Consider the following 22,169-nt stretch of genomic DNA (forward strand, 5'->3'; position numbering starts at 1 on the left):
TGCTAATGCACGGAATAATGCTAATTGCTGCAATATGCAGGCACCATAGCTTCTAATACAACCTCTATATTACCAATTTCCTCTTGCTCATCCAGTGGCACAAGACTTCCCCCAAGAGCCATTTAGTGGCACAACAGCCAGAACTGTGGGCCTGGCTCTCTGCCTGTTTTTCCAAAGTATACATAGCAAGGGGGCTGCTCTGTTCCACTGCCCAAGCAGGGGCTGTTGCAAAACCAGACTCTGCAGAAGGCATTGCTACGTGCCAAACAGCACCAGTACTTTTGTGGTGCTAATTTTCTTATTGGTTGGTTCTGTGATTTTAATGTTATGATTTTAACAACAGTATTGCGATTTATTTATTTTTGCAAAATGCCCTATTTGGTGAAGGGTGATGGCGGCAGCAGCAGCAGTAACAAAGTGTGAACAATTCCAGTTGCGCATCAGTCACTAAGCTTGAACATCTAACTCTCAGACAGGCTATTCCGTATGTATAAGCCATTTCTTAAGCAATGCTTCCTCCAACACTAAAACCAAGGGCATTCCACTAATTATTTGTAGCCGCTCTTATCAGCGACATACCCTGGTAGAACTCAAACTGGTGAAGATGGAACCATTCACAAGGGCTCTTTTTGGCACCTCTCGCCTAGCTATCTTCCAAAACTGTGGAACATAGTTTTAATTACAGTGGTACCTCGGGTTACAGACACTTCAGGTTACAGACGCTTCAGGTTACAGACTCTGCTAACCCAGAAATAGTACCTTGGGTTAAGAACTTTGCTTCAGGATGAGAACAGAAATCGTGCTCCGGCGGCATGGCAGCAGCAGGAGGCCCCATTAGCTAAAGTGGTACTTCAGTTAAGAACAGACCTCCAGAATGAATTAAGTTCTTAACCCGAGGTACCACTGTACTTATTAAGATATTTCCATTATGCCCTTCACGAAAATGGTCACAGAGTGATTTACACCTAATTAAGGCAACACAAAATATAACACATAATAAAGATTAAAACAACCAAAACTCAGAAATTATTTCACTTATCAGCCTCCAAAAGCCTGTCCCCCCAAAAGGGAGCAGTTTTCACCTGGCATCTAAAAATAAATAAATACAAAGTGGGGGCAAGTTTGCAGATCCCTAGCTTAGGAAAATTGAATAGAAGCATATGATTTTACATATATTCCCACATCAGGAAGTATAATGGACTGATGCCACAACCTCCTGGCATTGTCTACATCTTGTACCCACCTGGTTAACGAAGATCACATACACCGAATACCATCAGAGAAACTGCAAAAGCAGCAGCAGCCATGCTGCAGGTAAGATATAAATAAATAGGACCTAACTTTGATGTCTGTGCTTCCTCCAACCCCAACAGCAAATGTTCTTACCTTTAACTTTAACATAAAATCTGCACGTTCCCTTATTCCCGGCTCTGTCAAACACAGTGTAGTGGATCTTGTGATCTCCCTCTGAAAAATGTGATCCTGGTGGTAGTCCTTTCAAAATAACGCTAAAAAGAAAGAAAATGTTGCAAACAATAATTATTATTGTTGCAGAGACAGGACCTTTTAGGGAATACAATTTAGAAGATTAATGTTCAGTTTGCAGCTCTGATTATAGCAGGGCAATATATCCTTTCCCAAAATTCCCCACTGGCAGCAAATATAACAGAATGCTACATATATAACCAAGAACAAACACTGTCCCTGTGGAGGTTTATCTGGAGATTTACTGCTTGAAGCACAACTCCTGAATCAGAAATCACCTGTGCAGCCGGATTTGCTCTGCCTGTACCAAGCAGACCAGGAACACTTGAAATACAAGTTCTGTGGGCACATACAGACTTCCAGGGGTGACTGTGTATTAAATCCAACCCATGTCTTTATATACATTAGTTAGTTCACACATTTTCACTCACTCTGTCAAAATGCCATCTGCAGTGTCCCTTCCCTCTGGGGTTTCCCAGAACACTCTGGCTGTCAGTTTATTGGGCTCTGCTGTTTTCTCCTTTACACTTGGGCACTGGATTCTAGGCGGCTCCATATCTAAAAATAAACACACGGGTATAGGTATACAGTCATACCTGGGGTTACAGACGCTTCAGGTAGCGGTTTTTTGGGTTGCAGACCGCCGAAACCTGGAAGTACCGGAATGGGTTACTCCCGGGTTTCGGCAGTTGCACATGCGCTGAAGTGCTAAATCGCTCTTTGCGCATGCGCAGACACGCCGCTGCGGGTTGCAAATGTGCATCCCACACGGATCATGTTCGCAGCCCAAGCATCCACTGTAATAGCACAGCCACACTTGGTTTAAACTATATCCTGCAGGCAATGCAAACAGTGCAGAAATAATCTTCAACAAGTTAATCATCAAACTGCTACCAGGACACTTAAAATTGACTCTGGCACAACATTAATAACACCAAATGGAGATTATTGGAAAAAAGAAGATATCTTCTTAAGATTAAAAGCAAGCAGCTCAGGAAAGCACTGAAATGGTTTCATACCACCACCCCTTGTTATTTTCTTCCATTTTTATGCACCTGAAAATTCCTCTAATCTCCAGAACTTTCCGATGTTTTTTTTAAAAACCACTTCATATAAAAAATAACTTTTCAGTGCATTGATGCATTCTAATGATTGAATATCTAGTTTATTCTGGAGAGCAGTTCTGAATGCAAAAAGTCTACTTGCATGTTTAGAGGCAACTTCACCTAGACACCTCTAAAAATATTTTGTATGAATTTTGCCACCTAAATGCAATGTAAGGCTATTGACAGTGTTCTTTATCAAGGGCTGGGTCCTACTATATGAGCCCAATGACACAGGCTTCCCGATGCATTATGTTTTGAGCAGGGCTTTTTTTCGGGGAACTCACCAGAACTCAGTTCTGGCACCTCTCAGGTGGGTGCCACTGCCATTATAACAAAACAAGGGAGGCGTTCATGGCAAGGTCCGGCACCTCTGTTTCTAGAAAAATAGTGTTTTCGAGCATGATACATGCCGGGGGGAGAGGCAGGAGAAGAAATACAACGCATGAAGCAGTATTAAAGAGTCAGTACACTTGATTGCTCTCCCACCGCAGGGCAGCTGCTCCCTGTTCATTGCAAAGGAGTCTTCTGGTACACTTCCTATTAGCAGAAGGTGGTGGTTCATTGTACAACTGCAGCCCTTCTCAATGAAGTCTGAGAAAGGATATGCAAAATGACAAGTAGCTGCTGGTGCAAAATTGTCAGTGCAATCTGCTTGCTATGCACATGAGAACAAGCAGTTCTGCAGGTAAAGCAGTTGTGTGTGAAAGGACCCAAATTCTCGGTGCTTAAGCCATTACCTAAATATGTGCATACTCAAAATTAAATGAAAGAAGGAATGGAAACATTCCTGAGAATTGCAGTGTTTCTGATATGCAGTGGTACCTCGGGTTAAGTACTTAATTCGTTCCGGAGGTCTGTTCTTAACCTGAGACTGTTCTTAACCTGAAGCACCACTTTAGCTAATGGGGCCTCCTGCTGCCGCTGTGCCGCCGGAGCACGATTTCTGTTCTCATCCTGAAGCAAAGTTCTTAACCCGAGGTAATATTTCTGGGTTAGTGGAGTCTGTAACCTGAAGCGTATGTAACCTGAGGTACCACTGTATGTTTATGAGTCTCCTATAGCAAAGGACCATAGTTTCCCTGTATTACTATTAATTTCAGCTACTTAAGACACCAGACTTCGGTTACTATAGGAACTGCATCTCCAAGCACTCATGGATCAGTGAACTCTTCTTGCTGGGCCACAGTGTTTTAAGCCATTTTAACTGCTTAGAGATAATCACTAGACAAGCGCACACACACACCCCTCTCTTCCCATTAATTTGTAGTGGAGAGGGCAGAACTGTGAGAAGTCATGACTAATTGGAACTTCCTCAACTGGGATTTCTTATCTGCAGCAATGCAACAAAACACAAAAAACCCCACACAAATTTAATTTGAGCCACATAAGGAGAAACTATTAAACAAAATCATTTCAGCAAAGTCATCCTAGAAAGCCTCCAATGCTGTTTCACAAACATTTTCACAAAGGTCAGAAGAGCATCAGCGGGAGATAACAGACACTGAAGTGTCCCTGATTTAAAAAAATAAAATAAAATGATAAAATGGTTCATATCTGGTAGTGTCATCTTTACTTTCAGAGTGCAAATGTGTGCACTGCAGTTCTGCCAGGCTGGTAGGTTTGTGAGAAAATAATTTACTATCAAACCCACTGTCAAGCCATTTAAAGAGAATTTGTTTACTTTTATCCCACCCTCCAAGGAGCTCAGGGGTAGCAACCCATGGTTCTCATGCACCTTTGTTTACCCTTGCAACAACCTTGTGAAGTAGACTGGATTAAAGAATAGTAGATGGTTAAAAGTAACCCAGTGGAGTGAGCTTCATGGCTGAGTGGGAATTTGAACCCAGGTCTCCCCAGCCCTAACAATGCACTACCCCTCTCTCATTATACACACACTCTGTAACCCAGGGCTGGGGAACCTGTGCACTTCAGATGCTGCTGGACTACAACTCCCATCATCCCTGACCACGGGTGAGCTCTGAATCTTGTTTTAGCTGCAGCAATGTAACTGCAAAGCAGCAGTTGTGCTGCAAAGGTAGGCAATCTCTGCATATCCTCCCAGGCCACACTTACCAACACAAGAAGCTGGCCGTCCACTCCAAAGTTTGTTATCCATACATTGTACTATTCGGTCTCCTTTTAATTGGTATCCTGGCGAACAATAATACTCACACCTGGAGTTATAATATGCACCATCTAAACACTTGAATCCTCCGTTACCTGGCATCGAAAGGGTTGGGCAACGTTTTTCTACAGAGGGGGGAAAAAACCAACCAAAATCAAATGGGAATATTTTTTTAAAAAACTTTGCACTATATGCAAAGATATACCTATTCACCAAAAAGCAGTACAGCAAATGCATGTCAGTGTTGATTAACTGATAAAATATGAGGGCTTTCAAAGCAATGCACTACTAGTGGAGTCACTTTCCAATACTTCACCCTGCATCTCTCATGTGTTCATCATGGTTAATGTATATGTAACATGAAACAATCTTCCAGTCGAAAGCTGATGGCATGTCAGTGGAGGCCTTAAATCTGCATGATCCAAAGCACAGCTGTTGCTCTCAGGAAAGGTCAATCCTGGAACTGGTGGGCTTATTCTCCCCCCCCCCCATTAGGGCCAATGAGAGAGAGAAAATAACCACTGGAATAATCCCCTGGCAAACACACCTTCTGCCTCTGCCAAAGTAATGGATGCAGCGGGCACTTTACTACTCTTTGAAATGGCTGAATTGCCTTTAAAACATGAGCACACACAGAGGCAAGGTCAAGTAAGCGAGCAGTCCTGCTTCTTCCTCCCCCACCCCCCCACCGGGTCTGCTGTGAAAATGCTCAGGGAAGACGGAATTGCCAAAACTCAAGTGGACAGCCTTATGTTGGACAGTGATTAGCAAGGTGTGCCTTGTTTGCTGCTATCTTACACTTGGAGCAAATTGTGCTTTGGATTAAGCTGGGAATGGTGAGGTTGAAGGCAACAAAGTGTATTTCCATATCGTAAAACCAGGTCTTATTTAGCCGTCCTGGCAAGGATATTGTTACAAAAAACAGTATTTAAAATATTCTGCTTTAAGACACTAGATGGTGAGGCTGTTAGGAGCTCATATATTAGTGGATGGGGCTGGTGAGAGTGGGAGTCCTACAACATCTGGAAGACACCCCCCCCCACTGGCGGAGGAAGAGGAGTGCGGGGGGAGCTCCCCGTCCCCGGCAGCACAGTCCCCAGGGTGCCATCATGGCTGCCCCCCCTGCGCTGGACGCCCCGCCCCCGGGACACACGCCAGTTCTCCGCCCCCCAGTGCCGGAGCATGAAGCTCCACCACTGGGACCCCACAGGTTCCCTAACACTGGGGTAGGAGATTGTCCTTGTTAACCTTCTTGCGGATGTTTTCTGTATGTGCAACTTTTTTTTAAAAAAAGCACTGATAAGAGTGCATAGAGAAACAGAGTTAATATTTTTGCTGTGAAAAACTCTTGCCTCTCTAGTAGATATAGGCTGATTAGCCAGAAACAACTGAACTGAGAGCCAAAGTAATGATCCACTCACGTTTGCACAAAACTTTGCCAGACCAGCGTTTGTTTGACTGACACATAAGCTCCTGGGGACCGTGCAGCTCATAGCCCTTCTGACATCGAATGTCGCATTTCGTTCCCAAGACGTTTTTATAATACCCTCCGCGAGGGCTTCTGCAGCTGGCATAGCCGTATTTCACCTTGATAGGAGAGCACCATGGTGTATCTGGTAAAAGACATATGTGCATTTATAAGAGGAAAAAGAAAATGCACAATAATACAGGACTGTATCTAAGGCTGCAATTCCACTTGCACAACTGACATCTGTTCGTGCAATGGAACTTTCCTCTCCTCTCCCCACAACCTTCAAAATCTGTGCCAGAGGGTTGGGGAACCCTTCAGAGCAGATTTTTTTTTTGGGGGGGGGGGTGAAGGGGAGAGGAAATTCCCTTGCTTGAATGGAGTTCTGCATACACATTGTTGGATAAAACCCACACGTTTAAAAGTGGTGTTGGACTAGAGTTTACTGGGAAGAAAAAGAGAACATAAAATTACACACAGAGAGGTAGACTGCAAGCTGATTATAGACTCCCTCCAAAGTAACAGCACCAAAGGCATTTGCTTTCTATGTGTGGCGTGGTGAATTATATTTTCTGTTCAAATCTTGAGCCACTAAAAATCAGAGGAATGACTAGCACGGGTGCAGTGGGAGGATGAGCACTGACCCCTTAGTTTTCTGCTTGCGGATTAAGCCTGCCACCATGTGGACAGTTAGAATTAGTAGATATTTTGTTAAATTTTTCTCCTCAAAAGGAAACCAAACTATATTCTGTTTGGTTATAAGATCATATATTTACTTAAAATGATTTTTTAATATAATGCTGGATTTTAAGTTCTGTGTCCAAGAGTTAGAAGTAATGATTATCCCAAACAGTGGAATCTTGCTTAATAAGCCAAGTCTTGTTTGATGTGTGGTGAATCGATATTGCACTGCACTTGAGGCAGGGGGGCCCTGCCTATGGCGTATGCATCAGGAAGGGAGATCAAGGCTGGGGAGAGGGCTGGAGAGAGGGGGCTGGTCTACAATGTAATACTGGGTGTGCGACAAAAACTTACACATAGCATCCAAACTGATGAATTAATGTGCTTCACAACGCACATACAGCCAAGGCAATTCAGTTTAAACACTACTCCAGGCAAAGGAATCTCATGAGCCTTCTTCTTCAAGGCTCAATGTCACCTTTAAAAATGAGTCACAGTAAAAGGCACACATGCAAGAGAGAGATGGGTGATGGGGGAAGTATGTGCTAGGGATGGGGGCAGGAGATGAGGGAGATTATCCCGTGGTCTGCTGATTGAGCAGCTGCAAGGTGGTAGAAGGGCAGCAGGGTAGTGGTGCTGAATTCTATGTATTGAAACCCACCAGCCAAAATAGGGGCTGCAGGCCTCTAGTTTTGGGTTAGTGGAATTTGCTCTGTAAAATTTCTGCACTTGCAGAGGAATGATAGAATACTTACCACATTGTTTATACCAATGGTAGGATACTATAGATACAAGCATGGATGTACCAGATTAAGGGACATTAGCAGCCTATTCAATAAAGAATATATATTCCTGACATATATAGACACAAGCACAGAGACTCCTTTTTTCAAAACTTCTGAAATGTATTGGATATGCTCTTGTATCGAGGTTCTACTGCATATTAAAACAGAAATGACATATTCAACTGACTGGAGGCAAGGAGTAAAGCACTACAGGAATACATAATGCAGGCATATGAAATTCTTACTAACTTTGGAGTTATGCCAAGATAGAATTATCAAAGTCACTGCAGAATGTAGAAGGCAGAAGGAACCTTTTAGATACCTCGGTCCCAACATCATATGTGGGGTTTTTAAAAAACCTAGTACTTCAAAACAGAGTTCAGAAACAGTTTGAGCCAGTGCAATCTACGAAGCTCTGGTATAATACAGGGACAGCACTTAATTCCAGTCTGCAGCCTGGCAGCTGAATACTGGAATTAAATCTCTCAGCCACCTGCAAATGCAGCTCCACATAGTCTATGATCATTGGGCCACAGCAAGATGCCTCCCACTCCTACTATGGTGCAACTGGTAGTTTTGAACTACATGATGACAGACACCATTGCTCTGGTGCCACTGCAATGGTGCCTCCACCCACAATAGAGCCCGCCCACAACACAGCAAGGATTGGGGATTACCACACAAGACTACCCACCTTGCAAATAAGATTCTTTCTTCTTACTCTAGTTGTGGAGATATCATGCAACAATATGCTTGCCTCCTAATCCACTGTGTTGCTAAGTTGCGAGCTCAGCTCACAGGATATGTGGTGGGTTTTGTTTATGAAGCTAGTGGCAATTACTAGGATGGTTTTTTTGTTATGAACAGAGTTATAGACACCTTCTACATGAAGGTTCCAATTGCCATTCTTTCAAAATATTAAGCTCTAAGGTCTACTTTTTACGATACCAGCTTCTGTTCTTTTGGATTTCACATTCTACCCTGAGAATTCCTATAGCTTTATTACACCATCAGATTTTGAGTCTGCATTGCACAGAATGGGTAACCTTATTAGCCAAAGTTCAGACAGCAAAACGCAGATGCAATCCAATAGATTTAAGGAAAAATAAGGTTAGGCGTGCTGAGACAGATACTGGTGTGGACTGAATAATCCTGTTTATGCTGAAGTACACAAAGGTACACGGGTGGTGCTGTGGGTTAAACCACAGAGCCCAGGACTTGCCGATCAGAAGGCTGGTGGTTCAAATCCCCATGATGGGGTGAGCTCCCATTGCTGGGTCCCTGCTCCTGCCAACCTAGAAGTTCGAAAGCATGTCAAAGTGCAAGTAGATAAATAGGTACCACTCTGGCAGGAACGTAAACAGCAATTCCGTGCGCTGCTGATTTGCCAGAAGCGGTTTAGTCATCTGCTCACATGACCCGGAAGCTGTATGCTGGCTCCCTCGGCCAATAAAGCAAGATGAGCGCCGCAACCCCAGAGTCGTCTGCGACTGGACCTAATGGTCAGTGGTCCCTTTACCTTTACCCGTTACACAAAAGTAAACACACAGAAAACTCACTAGCTCTCTAATTACTTTCCTTCAACATGGGTAATTACAAATGTATGAAACATAATCAATGTCAGAGAAGCACTCAGCCATAAGAAGGTTGCTTCATTCCAAATAATATCTAAGTATGCCATTGTATATAAAAAAGTTATTGCTCTATCCAAAAATATGCATTAGGGCAGAATGGTAGGTAGGGCTTTTCCAAGCCTGTTAAATGAAAACAACAACCCATTTCACTTTCAGTTGTCACCAACAATTGATTTGTTTAGAAAGGCTGCAAACACTATCCTCTTAATAAAGGTTATGAGTTTACCTGTGAATTCTTAGGATTGCCTGGTTCATAATTAGCATACTTTTTTTGGGGGGGGGACTCATACTATTGAAAAGCTATGGAAAAAACTCAGTAAAGTATCATCAATCAGGTAGAGATCACAGACAACTTTTAATTTTGATGCTATGGTGCATGAAAGAAGAAAGCAGCTTATTTTTAATTAACATGAACTATCTGCTTGATCTCCAAAAACTGATGTCAGATAATTAAAAACTTTTCCTTGGAAATAAAAGGAGAATCCATGAGTAGTGCTTCTACCATCCTCTGCTGTTCAACAGCAACAAGTACAGAAAATTCAAACACACATGAAGTCTGGCAATTCCAAGGCTGTGACTATGTCAGCACATCTCCATGGCAGCTTAACATTCCTACCTCTCTCCATATATCCAACTTGGAAGCCATGTGGTTTATATCGCGTTTACAGTAACTGTGCCCCCCCCCCCACACCTCCATTTCTTTCCTCTGGAAGAAGGGTTGCCAGATTTTTGCACCTACATGTCAGACTCATCTTATGCATTGCTCTACAAAATCAGAACCAGGGACTTGAGAATATATCTGTAAGACTGCCAAATAAGCAGGCATGAGTAAGATGGGAGAGTAAAGATTATTTGAAAGGAAGGAACATCATACATGACTTGTGCACAATCATTATTTTGGGGGTGCAAAATATTCAAACCAGTTTGAATATTTTGTATAAGGGTATTAATGATGTAAATACACATATTTTCATGGATTCGAAACAAACAAAACCACAGCAACGTAGCACTGGAGTTCAAATATTGATAGGGCATTCACAGCTATTCACAGAATAAATAAACCATGCAAAGAAATCTGGCTGGCACAGACATACCCTAAGGCTTCATGCTCCAAGCAGAAAAAGGATAAAAAAGCTTTCTTGGCAATGGGTGATCCTCATTAGTATATAAGCAAAGCATTCACCTTTATATCTATTGTGTGCATACACGTCTTCATCATCTTCTAGCGGTGAGTATCCCGATCCTACAATAAAAAAGAAAAACAACTGCAGCAAGCAAGGAAACAACATCCTTGAAAAGCGTAAGGAAAGCTCTTGCAGAGATGAGCGAAGGCAGAATTAGGATGTAACAAACATCCTAGAGCAAGTTAAACTGAGTAAGCTTTCATGTTTATTAGACTTGCAGCAAAATCAGTTTATAGTGAAATGGATAAAGATATACACTTTAAAACCGAATGGAGTCTAATTGTTACCCAATATATATTGAGTCAAGGAAGGCTACAATTCATCTTGTAAGGAACTTCCATCACAAATTAAGATCTTACGCAAGTCTCAAGAGATATTTCACTATAAGATGGTTCAAAAGATACAAGTGGATGCATCAGCCATCCTAGCAAACAGCTGTAGAGGCAGAATACAGATGTAACTACCATTCCAGATACATATGTGACTGAGCTTAATCACAGCTATTCAGCACAGCCAATGCAGCTAAAATGCCATTACATCCATTTTACCTTAATGCTATTCTTGCTAGTCAAAATAGCATTTTATTTAACTACTGAATATAAAGACTGTAAAAAAGAAAAGAAAAAAGGCTTACCTGGGTGGACCTGGAGCATCACAACGTTCTACCAGCAATGTTATATTTGTGTTAATTGAATTAAAATAAACTTTCAACACAAGAGTACAGAGGCATATATTCACTTTTATTCGGCAACTGCGGGCAATCCTTTTAGGATTCGTCCCTGTATGTCCAAGCAGAGTGATGCCCTGGGGTGAAAATAAAATGAAATCCTCCCATATGCACCAGGAGACCCTTGATGTAACTGGGTCACTCCATGCAACTCATGGAACAGATGACTGGCACAATCACCTTCAACAGAGCCAGGCCCCTGTTTGACAGGAGTGGATGGGCTAATAACACCAACTCATCCCTTTGGCAAGTCAGCTTGTGGAGATTATTGTATGCAGCAGTGTGTTTAGAACCAGTTACTTTACACAGAGGAATCCATCCACCCAAAATATATAAGCTAATCCTAGAGAAAATCTGAGGAACTGCACAGGTACTTTATTAATCACAAGCAGAATATGCAATACACAGTAAGGTACAATAATCCTATCTAAGGAAATGCTGAATGAGGTATGAATAAAATAAAAGAGATGACCATATAGCACCTCAAAGATTTATAAGTCTCGTTAAACGTTCGTCTCCTCTTTTATTTTGCATTTTAATAGAATAGATATAGCGGGTCCCCTGCAGAAGAGTGAAATTCAAACAAGCTGGGATTATTATAACTCAGTCTGTGATTGGCTGTGCAGCCCTTCTTTTTATCATCTACACATCATTCACTAAAGCACTGTGGTTATGTGGGTTTTTTAACATCTATGGCCCTAGGACATACATTATTATTATTATTATTATTATTATTATTATTATTATTATTACTACTACTACTATCAAAAGTGATTATGAAAAGGTTCACAAACTGGTACGAGCATGCAAAGAGGGGAACTATCACTCACCACCAGTGAAATCACAGGCTCACAGTACTCAAGTAACCACATTTCGAAGAGCACTCATAACTGCAATTGACACCTCTGTGTGTTTGAAGGGATGAGGAATCACGTTTTCAAAGCAATAGCCACAATGTAGTTTGAATGCCGCAAAATAGCATTTATGTTACAAGCAAATTGTAGCTTAAGGAAGGATTCTGTTATCATATGCAACAAATGAGTTAACAACTGTATAATTGTGCAGAAAATTCTGACACTTCAGAATACAATATTCCTTTATTTTTTTAAGAGGTCATAACCCGCATTATTGTGCCAAAGACAGACTATTATAGTGGGCTTGATCTTCCTCATGAACAGAATCAATTTCCTTTCCCACCACCAGCACCACTTTTGCTAGTAGTTTTCCTACTATTCTACTCTTGTTACTTTCTTTAAAACTGCTGATGTCGGCAGACATGTTGGCATGTCAACAGCTCCATGGTAGAAAACACTAAACTTAGTAGAATTTTAAAGCACTGTTGAGCTATGTAAGATTTAAATAGCAGTCTCTAACGGCTTTGATGATGTTACTAAAGGAATGCTTTTCATGCTTTGTTGTGTGCCATTTGGCAGAATTCTGGGGTTCTGGTCTCAATGTTCAGCTCAAGAAAAGTGTCAACAAAATGTATTCTTTCAAACAATTTTTCAGAGAATTAGACTAAGTGCTCCTCAGTGATGTAAAAGCAGCAGACTGGTGGGCAATATTTGAAGAGTTAGCTCTTTCAGTGGTTATTTCCAGAAAATGCCAAGAACATTTAAAACCCCTTATTAATTTTTAATGGAACTTTTTCTGCTAACTTCCATGGAGCACTAAGGCTGCAATTCTATACTTGCTTACCAGAAACTAAACTCCACTGAACTCAAAGTAGGCTTATTTTTGAGTAGCCGTGCACAGGATTGAGCCAGAGATTAATTTGCGGCCCCTTCAGATGTTGTTAGACTACAACTCCCATCATCCCCAGAAAAATGGCTATGGTGGCAGGGATCAGGAGTCTAACAACATCTGGAGGGCAACAAGATTCCCACCCCTAAACTGTCAGCCCCTCTAAGCCATGCATGCACCATAAATTTCACCATGCTCCAGTCCATGCAGGTGCAGTTATTAAAAGCACAGAAGAGAGTTAGTTCCATGTGAGGAAAATTCTTGGGGGCTGCAAATAATTTAGTTTGCTCTGTCAGGGTGTTTTTCAGAAAGATCCCACTGTTTTTGAAATTACATGCTTCAACTTGTTTTCAAGAGAAATCCTACAGAAGCAATACACCTCTCAAGCTGACAAAATTAAGCTGCAATTGTAGTGCAGAACAGAATAACAGGCAATTAATTACCTCAAAATAGTTTGGGGTGGGAGGAATGAGTGATCAATCAATATCCCGGGAGGATATCATTTTCAGTTACAGGAAACCACCATTCTTATCAGGTTTCATGGGAAATGTTGATTACAAATAGACAATGGGATATATCCAGTGTCAGTCATTCAGAGCAGACCCACTGAAATCAATGGACTTAAGTTGGATTCATTCAGCCCATCATTGTGTCCAGGCCACTGCAAGTTAATAAAATTGCATCATTGGGATAAGGGTCTACAAATCTGCTTGATCTCAATCACCAGGGGTACATATGTACAAAATCTTGGCATTTAGCATGTACGAATATGAGAAGCTGTTACTCTAGGAACAGGAATAATGGAGGCAAGCTCCATTTTAGCCACAAAAGTTGTAGATGGAACTTCACTGTTCAGAAACATGCACACGCCAATATGATGCTAGCGCTATGCAACACAGAGTGCCTGCTACTATTGTGCATGCTCACTATGGGGCAATTATACACAGACCTTGGGCCAAGGCAATTTGTTCATTCTTAGGGAGCTCCAGAGAACTAAACACTAGCTTATTCCTGCCCCTGTGCAGATTGTACTGATCACCTGCAGAATATATTCCTCCTCTGTGACTAGGAAAAGAGTCCCTAGGAAGTCATCAGCTTTGCCAACTCCTAGATAGCCATGAGTCCCACTGAAGAAGAACAAGACTCTAATGTTTTGAGCACTACCTGCCATGCATAACACTGCACAATGAACTTTGTGAAGAACTGTGAAGCAAAGCTACAAAACTTTGGAAAGAGCCTTCCTTATTTTATGTTTCAGTGTTGTAAAAATATAGCAGTTTGTGGGGCTAGAAGGAATACGACCCAGCTACAGGTGTGCTACCGCCAACAAAAGGGTGAAATTAAGCCAATAGTATTTATTATGGCTCTCAAAGAAATCTCCCAAATCGTATGCTAGACTTTGCCATTATTTCCCCTCAGAAATTATTCCAAATCTATTTTTAACAATCTGGCACACAGTAGCCTGAAAATCTGCTTTTGAGAATGCAAATGGAAAATGTGCATTGTTCAGAATTAGCCATTTATTCAATGAAACATTTGGAACAGCCATCCATTTATGCAGCATTTGAAGTCAGGCTATTTCAAAATACATCTTTAGAAGATTAGGAACAGAAGAAACAATTAGTATTAGATGTACAAAACATTCCATGTCCCCTTCACTGATATTTCTGCTTTACCAAAGAGTGGCAATTCACATTCAGCTGTTTTCATGGATATCTGCTTTTCATTATTTTTCACCATCCCCCATTCAAAGCCTTGATGTACTATAATGCATCATGCAACAATACATTGCTGGTTTTTTTATATACTTTCAAATGAAAAAATGGTATTAAAAATGTACCTGCTTTGAGGCAATTTGTAACGGTACTTCTGAAGGGCTGTCACATGGAAGATGGAGCAAGCTTGTTTTCTCCTGTGCCTGAGACTAGAACCCAATGGATTCAAGTTACAATAAAGGAGATTCTGACTAAACACCAGGAAGAACTTTATGATAATAAGAGCTGTTCAATAGTGGAATGGAAGCCCTTGATATCCTTCCATGGAGGTTTTTAAGCAGAGGTTGTCTGGCCATCTGTCATGGAAGCTTTATAGTTGAGATTTTTGCTTTGCAGGGGGTTGAACTAAATGACTCTCAGGGTCCCTTTGAACTCTATTATTCTATTATTAGAACACTTATGTTTAGCTTGGGAGCAACAAACAAGCAGTTCAGAACATAACAAGCCAGTGCTTGTAGTTTGCTGCCCTTATAGCACAGCGTGGCCAGGAGAGCAGAAGGAGCAAAGCAGGGAGGAAGCAAAACATGATCACAAAGGAGCAGCAGTGGCCCAAGCAAGGGGAGGTCAAAAGTTAATGGGGTGCAAAGGCAAAGACACATTTGCCCCTTTAGCCATCTAAGTTATCTCAGCTAGGTCCTGGAGATACTGTCTGAGTAATCACTGAGTGGTGCCTTCTGATGTAGCCATTGGCTCCTTTGCCACAAAGGGGCTTCCGACTGTGGGGATATCTTCTCAGAGCTCTCTTGACCTGTGAGGACTCTGTAGACCAGCCATGAGACTCTGGTGGCAGAGGTGTCTCTTCAGAGGAAGATTTGGTACCCAGACCCACATGGGGTGCACTATCTTTATTTTAGAGGTGCAGCTGCCATAGAACTCTGCCTCTGAGATCTGGTCTGGGGCCATGACATTCATTTGTTAAGCATTATGGTTTAACATGGCATGTAAACACAGCCATTACATACAGCAAGCAAGATGGCAAAAGTTATCTGATAATAATTCCTTTTTATTTTGTTTACGAAGCTTTTATAATTCTTCTCCATTTTTCTAAAAGAATTCCAAAGTTGTGACTATGGTGCCAAATGCTTCAACTGAAATACAAACAACAAGAAAATACTACATTTTGGACACCACCCAGTCCTGTACTGAGCACAAAAGCCTGCATATGTGGAAAATGCGGGTTGTAATCTAACTGCATATATTATGCAGTGGAACACAAGAGGCTTGGAGAAAGCAAATGTTGCCAAATGTCCCAAGTCAGGAAGTCTACAAGGAGGAGATCTTCAAGAACTCAGTCAAGGGCTTTGGGAAAGGCGCAGAGGAGAAAGAAAAAGCCCAATAAGATGCAAGAGAGGTGGCAAAAGTATATATGGCGGGAGCTGTAGTGGAAATAACTTCTAGCTATAAGCATTTTTAACCATTAACCTAGTACTACCTAACTTGGTACTCTAACCTAACCTTTTATTGAGGGTGAAAGAGGAGAGCGGAAAATATGGTCTGAAACTCAACATCAAAAAAACGAAGATTATGGCCACTGGTCCCATCACCTCCTGGCAAATAGAAGGGGAAGAAATGGTGGCAGTGAGAGATTTTACTTTCTTGGGCTCCATGATCACTGCAGATAGTGACAGCAGCCACAAAATTAAAAGACGCCTGCTTCTTGGGAGAAAAGCAATGACAAATCTAGACAGCATCTTAAAAAGTAGAGACATCAACTTGCCAACAAAGGTCCGTATAGTAAAAGCTATGGTTTTCCCAGTAGTGATGTATGGAAGTGAAAGCTGGACCATAAAGAAGGCTGATCGTCGAAGAATTGATGCTTTTGAATTATGGTGCTGGAGGAGACTCTTGAGAGTCCCATGGACTGCAAGAAGATCAAACCTATCCATTCTTAAGGAAATCAGCCCTGATTGCTCACTGGAAAGACAGATCATGAAGCTGAGGCTCCAATACTTTGGCCACCTCATGAGAAGAGAAGACCCCCTGGAAAAGACCCTGATGTTGGGAAAGATGGAGGGCACAAGGAGAAGGGGACGACAGAGGTCGAGATGGTTGGATAGTGTCTCAAAGCTACCAGCATGAGTTTGACCAAACTGCAGGAGGCAGTGGAAGACAGAAGTGCCTAGCGTGCTCTGGTCCATGGGGTCACGAAGAGTCGGACACGACTAAACAACTAAACACCCAACCTGGTGCTACCTAAGAATAAGCTGATAGCTTGGCCCAAGGTCTATATATAATTGCTCAGCAGTGGGCATGCATAACAGCACAATTATTTAACTTTACTATAATTGTCAGTCTGTCCTTTTTTGTATTTCATTTCCCCTCTCATCTTATTCTGTGTATTTCCCCCTTTATACCCATGTACATAGATACCTGCTATTTAGAAGACCGCTTCATACCATCTGATGGATTCTAGTCCATAGCTCATACCATAATAAAACGGTTAGCTTTAAAGTGGCACGAGACTTAGGAATATAAAAACAGCCTGCAGGATCGGGCCAAAGGACTCATCATACTGTTCTCACAGTGGCTAGCAAGATGCCTGTGGGAAACTAGGGGGCAGAACATGAGCACAAGAAGAATCACCCCTCCTGTGGTTTGTAGCAATTGTTATTTGGAAGTACTACTGCCTCCAACTGTAGAGGCAGAGCACAGCCAACATGGCTTGTAGCCATTGATTGCCCTCTCCTCCATGAATTTGTCTCATCTTCTTTTGAAGCCATCCTAGTTGGTGGCCATCACTGCCTCCTGGGGTAATGAGTTCCATAGTTTGACTAAGCTGTGCGAACATTTTCTTGTTTGCATCATAGCTTAGGTGAGCCTTAAACAGAGGGTGTCCTTGCTCCCCTCACAGTCTTAACCACCACACTACTTCAGATATCTGTGAAGGAAAAGTGTAAAGCACTCCTAAAATACATTTTGAAAAGTCAACTCTCTCTCTCTCTGCAACATAATTTGGAGCTCAGAGCCTAGTGTCTCATTTCCAAAGAAGTCTTATATTTTGAACCTAGTTCTGACACAGAAGACAATTTCTCAGCAGAATTGGAAAGTCAGTGGCAAAAAGATGGACAAATTGCATCTCAGAACTGCCAGCCTGAACCACAGTTCCCAGGAGGGTAAACCTTTGTGGTAAGTGAGAGAAGAGACAGGCTGACTAACAGTAACTCATGCTCTGCCATACCACACTGGCCAAAGTTTTGCCAGGCTTTTCAGTAAATCCCTCAGTACAACTGATGAAGTGTGGAAAAATACATAAAACAGTATACAGAACTGCAATGTTGTTCTGAAGTTGTGTGTTTCAGTGGTTTTCTCCAGTAATTAACCCCCAAAATGAGCCCGAGAGAGGAGTTAAATAAGCATTGTTCTTCCTCCCTAACGCACTTTCCTATAAAGAAGACATACCTTCTTCCTAAACTAGAATGCAGTTATGCATTCTGGTTGAATAAAATAATTTCATCATTCCTTAAAAACAAAAAAACCTCAAACTTCTAAATAATGGCCAACAAATTCACATAAACCATTTCTATTACAAAGCAAGCTTTGAATACTAAATTTCATACTAAATTTCATAGTGAATCTTTGTAAACCATTCCACTTATAAGGTATTGGTCTTAGTAACCAAGCTGTTAAGGTGGGAAAAGGTGTGTTCACACATGAGAAACGTGAAATCCCAGAGTTGGTCATGGTTATCAAAACAGAATATAAGGTCACCATAAATTTGACCTAATTTGGCAGCAGTGTCATTTTCTAAGCAGCTATTTGGGCAACTGGAAGGTTTTGAATATGGTGATATTTAACAGGCCTAACAGTGCTATATACATGTTTACTCAGAAGCAAATCTCACTCAGTTCAATTGAGATTGCTCACAGGTAAATGGGTATGGAGCTTTCATCCCCAAAACGCATGGACCGTCACTATGAGTCATTATTTATTTAAACTACATAAACGGACTACTAAAATTATCAACATTTCAAGTTCTAGAAATTTTCTAGTAAACAAAAACAACAAAAGATCACCCAAAGAGCAACAAATGTATTACTAATGTTTGCTTAAGTAGCAACAAGTATCCTTGTAGAGTATTTGAGGATAATTTGCAGGTTAATATGGGACCAGTAGAATTTATAGGAATTGGGCTCAGATGTAGTACTTTCTGACATAGGACCACTTCCAACTTTAAAAAGGCATATCCAACAAAAACCCAAGCTCACTGATGGTACAAAAGATTGAGCACACAGTAATTTGAGAATTCCAGTTATGTGAACCATGTGTGTGATTTTCACTATAAAAGGAACAAAAAAACTTCAAAACTCAGCAAGATCAAAACAGAGCTAGCTGACTGGCAATGGCAGTTACACATGTGCTGTTCAACACATGTTGGAGTTCTGCAAACTTGGTCCTTTGCCATTTGAAGTGAACTTCAGCTGATGCAATTCAAATCGAGGAACTGAAGCAAATTTAGCATCACATTCCGCCTCATGGCATAAATTGTATAGCAATCTCACCATCAACAGCACTAATCTTACATGACACAAGAAGGGGAACTCCTTTTTCCCACCATATGCTCTTTGGGGCCTGGAGCTATTTCTGTAGTGATCATCACTAAGCTTTTCCCACTTCAGCTTAGGAAAGTCATCCAGCAACAACAGTTGCATTCGCAATGTACATCGAGTTAACAGAGTGCCTATTCAGAACTTCCCCTAAGTTCAATACGCGTGTATAGGATAAGTTACTTCTAAATGAGCAATGACACACTAAAAAGTCAAGCTCCTACCCCTCTAGAAAACAAAGCCTTCAGATGAGGCATGGGATAGGGGAAAGAGTTGAAGGCTCAGCAGAAGCCAACCTCAGATTTAGGTTAGTGGATACACACAAAAGTCCAACTCCCACAAATCACAAGCTAGTTGACACTATGCAGGAGCTATACCAATTCTCAGAATCTGTGGTTTTCTTGATTGACCAAATTAGCTCAATAATCGCACAAAACATTGTGTATCCATCACTGTTTGTCAGAGATACAACTAGTCACATCTGTTTGTTCAAGACAATTAGCAATTACTCCTAAGTGAGTAGATGAATGATAGCACAGCAATATGGAAAGAATGCCTGAGCTGCTTTTTGGGGAACAGAAAAGGGGTGCACTTTTAATATATGGAATAGGGCAGCTGCAATATTGCCAAGGTGAGCTGCCCTTGGCCAGAGAAGGCAATTGTTTCTATTCCATTGCTGGTCCCAACATTTTGAAGTTTGGAGAAGGTAGTTTTAACACCAGAATAGCAGCTTTTTAAGACTGCAAAAAGTGGACCTTAATGATACTAGGGAACAGCCAACGGCAACAGAGTTCTAGTGTTTCTTCTGGATTTTTTTCAATAGCCTTATCCAGAAAGCCAAACTCTGAAGACAGCAACTTCATGTAGCAAAAAAGTATCCATTCGTATACAGTACAGTGTTCTGTCAGTTATAAGTAAATACAATTTAGTCAGACAGAACTTTATTGCATGTTAGGTTAACAATCATTGTATCAAATACTATTGTGTTTAGATCTCTGGAAGTCATGGAACATAAATTTAAATAAATAAATAGGTTCAGTTATGAAACAGTGCAAATCTGCTTCCAGCATTTTTGCATTGGCAATGTTAGCTGAATTGCACCAACAAAAATAAATTAAAACCTTGATTACAAACACAATTCACTAACTTTATGACCCCCAGTGGACAACTGTTACTTATGCAAAGTATGCTTGAAGGCCCAAATGATGCAATGCCCATCCATTAAGCATGCTCAACAACTTTTTAAAGGGGGGGTTGCATGCACTTAACTTCAAAATTGCACAATCTCTCACACATTTGGCATTGGGTTGCTTTTTAAAGCATTTGGAACTCTTGGATTTGGAAGTAAAGTAAATATCAGTAAAATGACAGTGGTCCCCGGAGAATGGATTCACATTGTCACTCTTTTCTCACCACAAGAAGATTTTGTTCTAATCACCCAATGTGTGCTCAAGTGTCCCTACACAAGGCAATTTAGCAGACACTATGGTTTAAACCACAGAGCCTAGGGCTTGCTGATCAGAAGGTCGGCGGTTCGAATCCCTGCAATGGGGTGAGCTCTCATTGCTCAGTCCCAGCTCCTGCCCACCTAGCAGTTCGAAAGCATATCAAGTGCAAGTAGATAAATAGGTACCGCTCTGGTGGGAAGGAAAACGGCATTTCTGTGTGCTGCTCTGGTTTCGCCAGAAGCGGCTTAGTTATGCTGGCCACATGACCCGGAAGCTGTCTGAGGACAAATACCAGCTCCTCGGCTTGTAGAGTGAGATGAGCGCCGCAACCCCAGAGTCGTCTGCAACTGGACCTAACGGTCAGGGGTACCTTTACCTTTATGCATAAAAACAGTAATTGACAAAATTCCACAAATGAACTTAAGGCAAAACCTAAGTGGTGGCAGGAAAAATTAGCAACTTTTTGGCAAATGACAAATAATGCTCTTATTCATTTAAAATCATCCTCAGAAGCAGATACTTTAAACCAGTCTCAGAATTAAAAAAAAAAAACCCCAAACCCATGGCTTTACCTTGAACAAATATCCTTTCTGTCTTGAAAACGGAAAGGGGAAGTGTGCAGATTTCCATGCTAATAAATTAGAGTAAATGTGTTAGCCAAATGGGAAGGCACATCAAACTGCTCAAAGAAGTCATTAAGAGGTTTGGAGGGAAGTGTCACCAGTATGCGAATGACACTATGCTTTATTTATCCTGTTTTGACAAAACCAGATGTGGTGGTAAAAGTGACAGAATAAGTATGGGGAACCTGGTCATTACCTCAGCCAGCACGGCCAGTGAACAGAGATGATGAGAACTGGAGCCCAACAACATCTGGAGGGCCACAGGTTCCCCCTGTCATAAATGGCTGTCTGGGATTAGCAATCATCAATTGATGAGGGTGAGCAAACCAAAGTTCAATCTAGATGAGATAGCGCTATCAAGTTGAGTCTGATTAGTTTGCAAGTTTGTGATTCCCTTTACGGTTAAATGGACTTGCACTTCCTCTGAATTGTAAGATGAGCAGGTTGAACGTACTCCTCAACCTGGTTTTTCCTCCTGGAACCAAAGGCAACAGTGCTTTTCACTCCCTCATTTTGATATGCCAGCTGAGGCCAGTGCTACAGAATGGTGAGCTATCCACGGAAGTCGCCACCTTATGGAAGGTGCTCTGTTTGATGCTGCCCTTGAAGACTGTTTGCAAACTTCAATTAGCTTAGTTCAGAACTCATAAGTCCACTTGTTACCAAGAATAAGCAAATGGAAGCACACAGCACTGGTAACTAAAGAACTTTATTAGCTTTCAGCTTGTTGGAGCAATTCAAGGTGCTGGTTCTAGCCTTGAAAGACATAAAATAACCTGGGCCAGACTACCTCAAGAAGCATCTTCTCCCATGGAATCTTCCCTACATCATAGGGAGCATT

General features: G+C 41.5%; 1 protein-coding gene across 3 annotated transcripts in view; it reads right to left on the reverse strand.

Annotated features, from left to right (window-relative positions):
* Positions 1–22,169, reverse strand: part of SRPX (sushi repeat containing protein X-linked) — a 30,279-nt gene that overhangs the window by 5,226 nt on the left and 2,884 nt on the right. The window contains exons 2-6 of one of the 3 annotated variants that reach the window (XM_083498379.1): positions 10,468–10,527; positions 6,138–6,329; positions 4,665–4,841; positions 1,917–2,043; positions 1,387–1,508 (exon numbers count right to left, since the gene is read on the reverse strand). In XM_083498379.1, coding sequence (XP_083354505.1) covers positions 1,387–1,508; positions 1,917–2,043; positions 4,665–4,841; positions 6,138–6,329; positions 10,468–10,527 — 678 coding nt within the window. Of the gene's footprint in view, positions 1–1,386; positions 1,509–1,916; positions 2,044–4,664; positions 4,842–6,137; positions 8,218–8,277; positions 10,528–22,169 lie in introns of all 3 variants that reach the window. The other 2 variants (XM_083498381.1, XM_083498380.1) reach the window with 2 other exon arrangements.

The sequence above is a fragment of the Podarcis liolepis genome, assembly GCF_965112155.1.
Source record: "Podarcis liolepis genome assembly, chromosome: 4".
Classification (NCBI taxonomy): domain Eukaryota; kingdom Metazoa; phylum Chordata; class Lepidosauria; order Squamata; family Lacertidae; genus Podarcis; species Podarcis liolepis.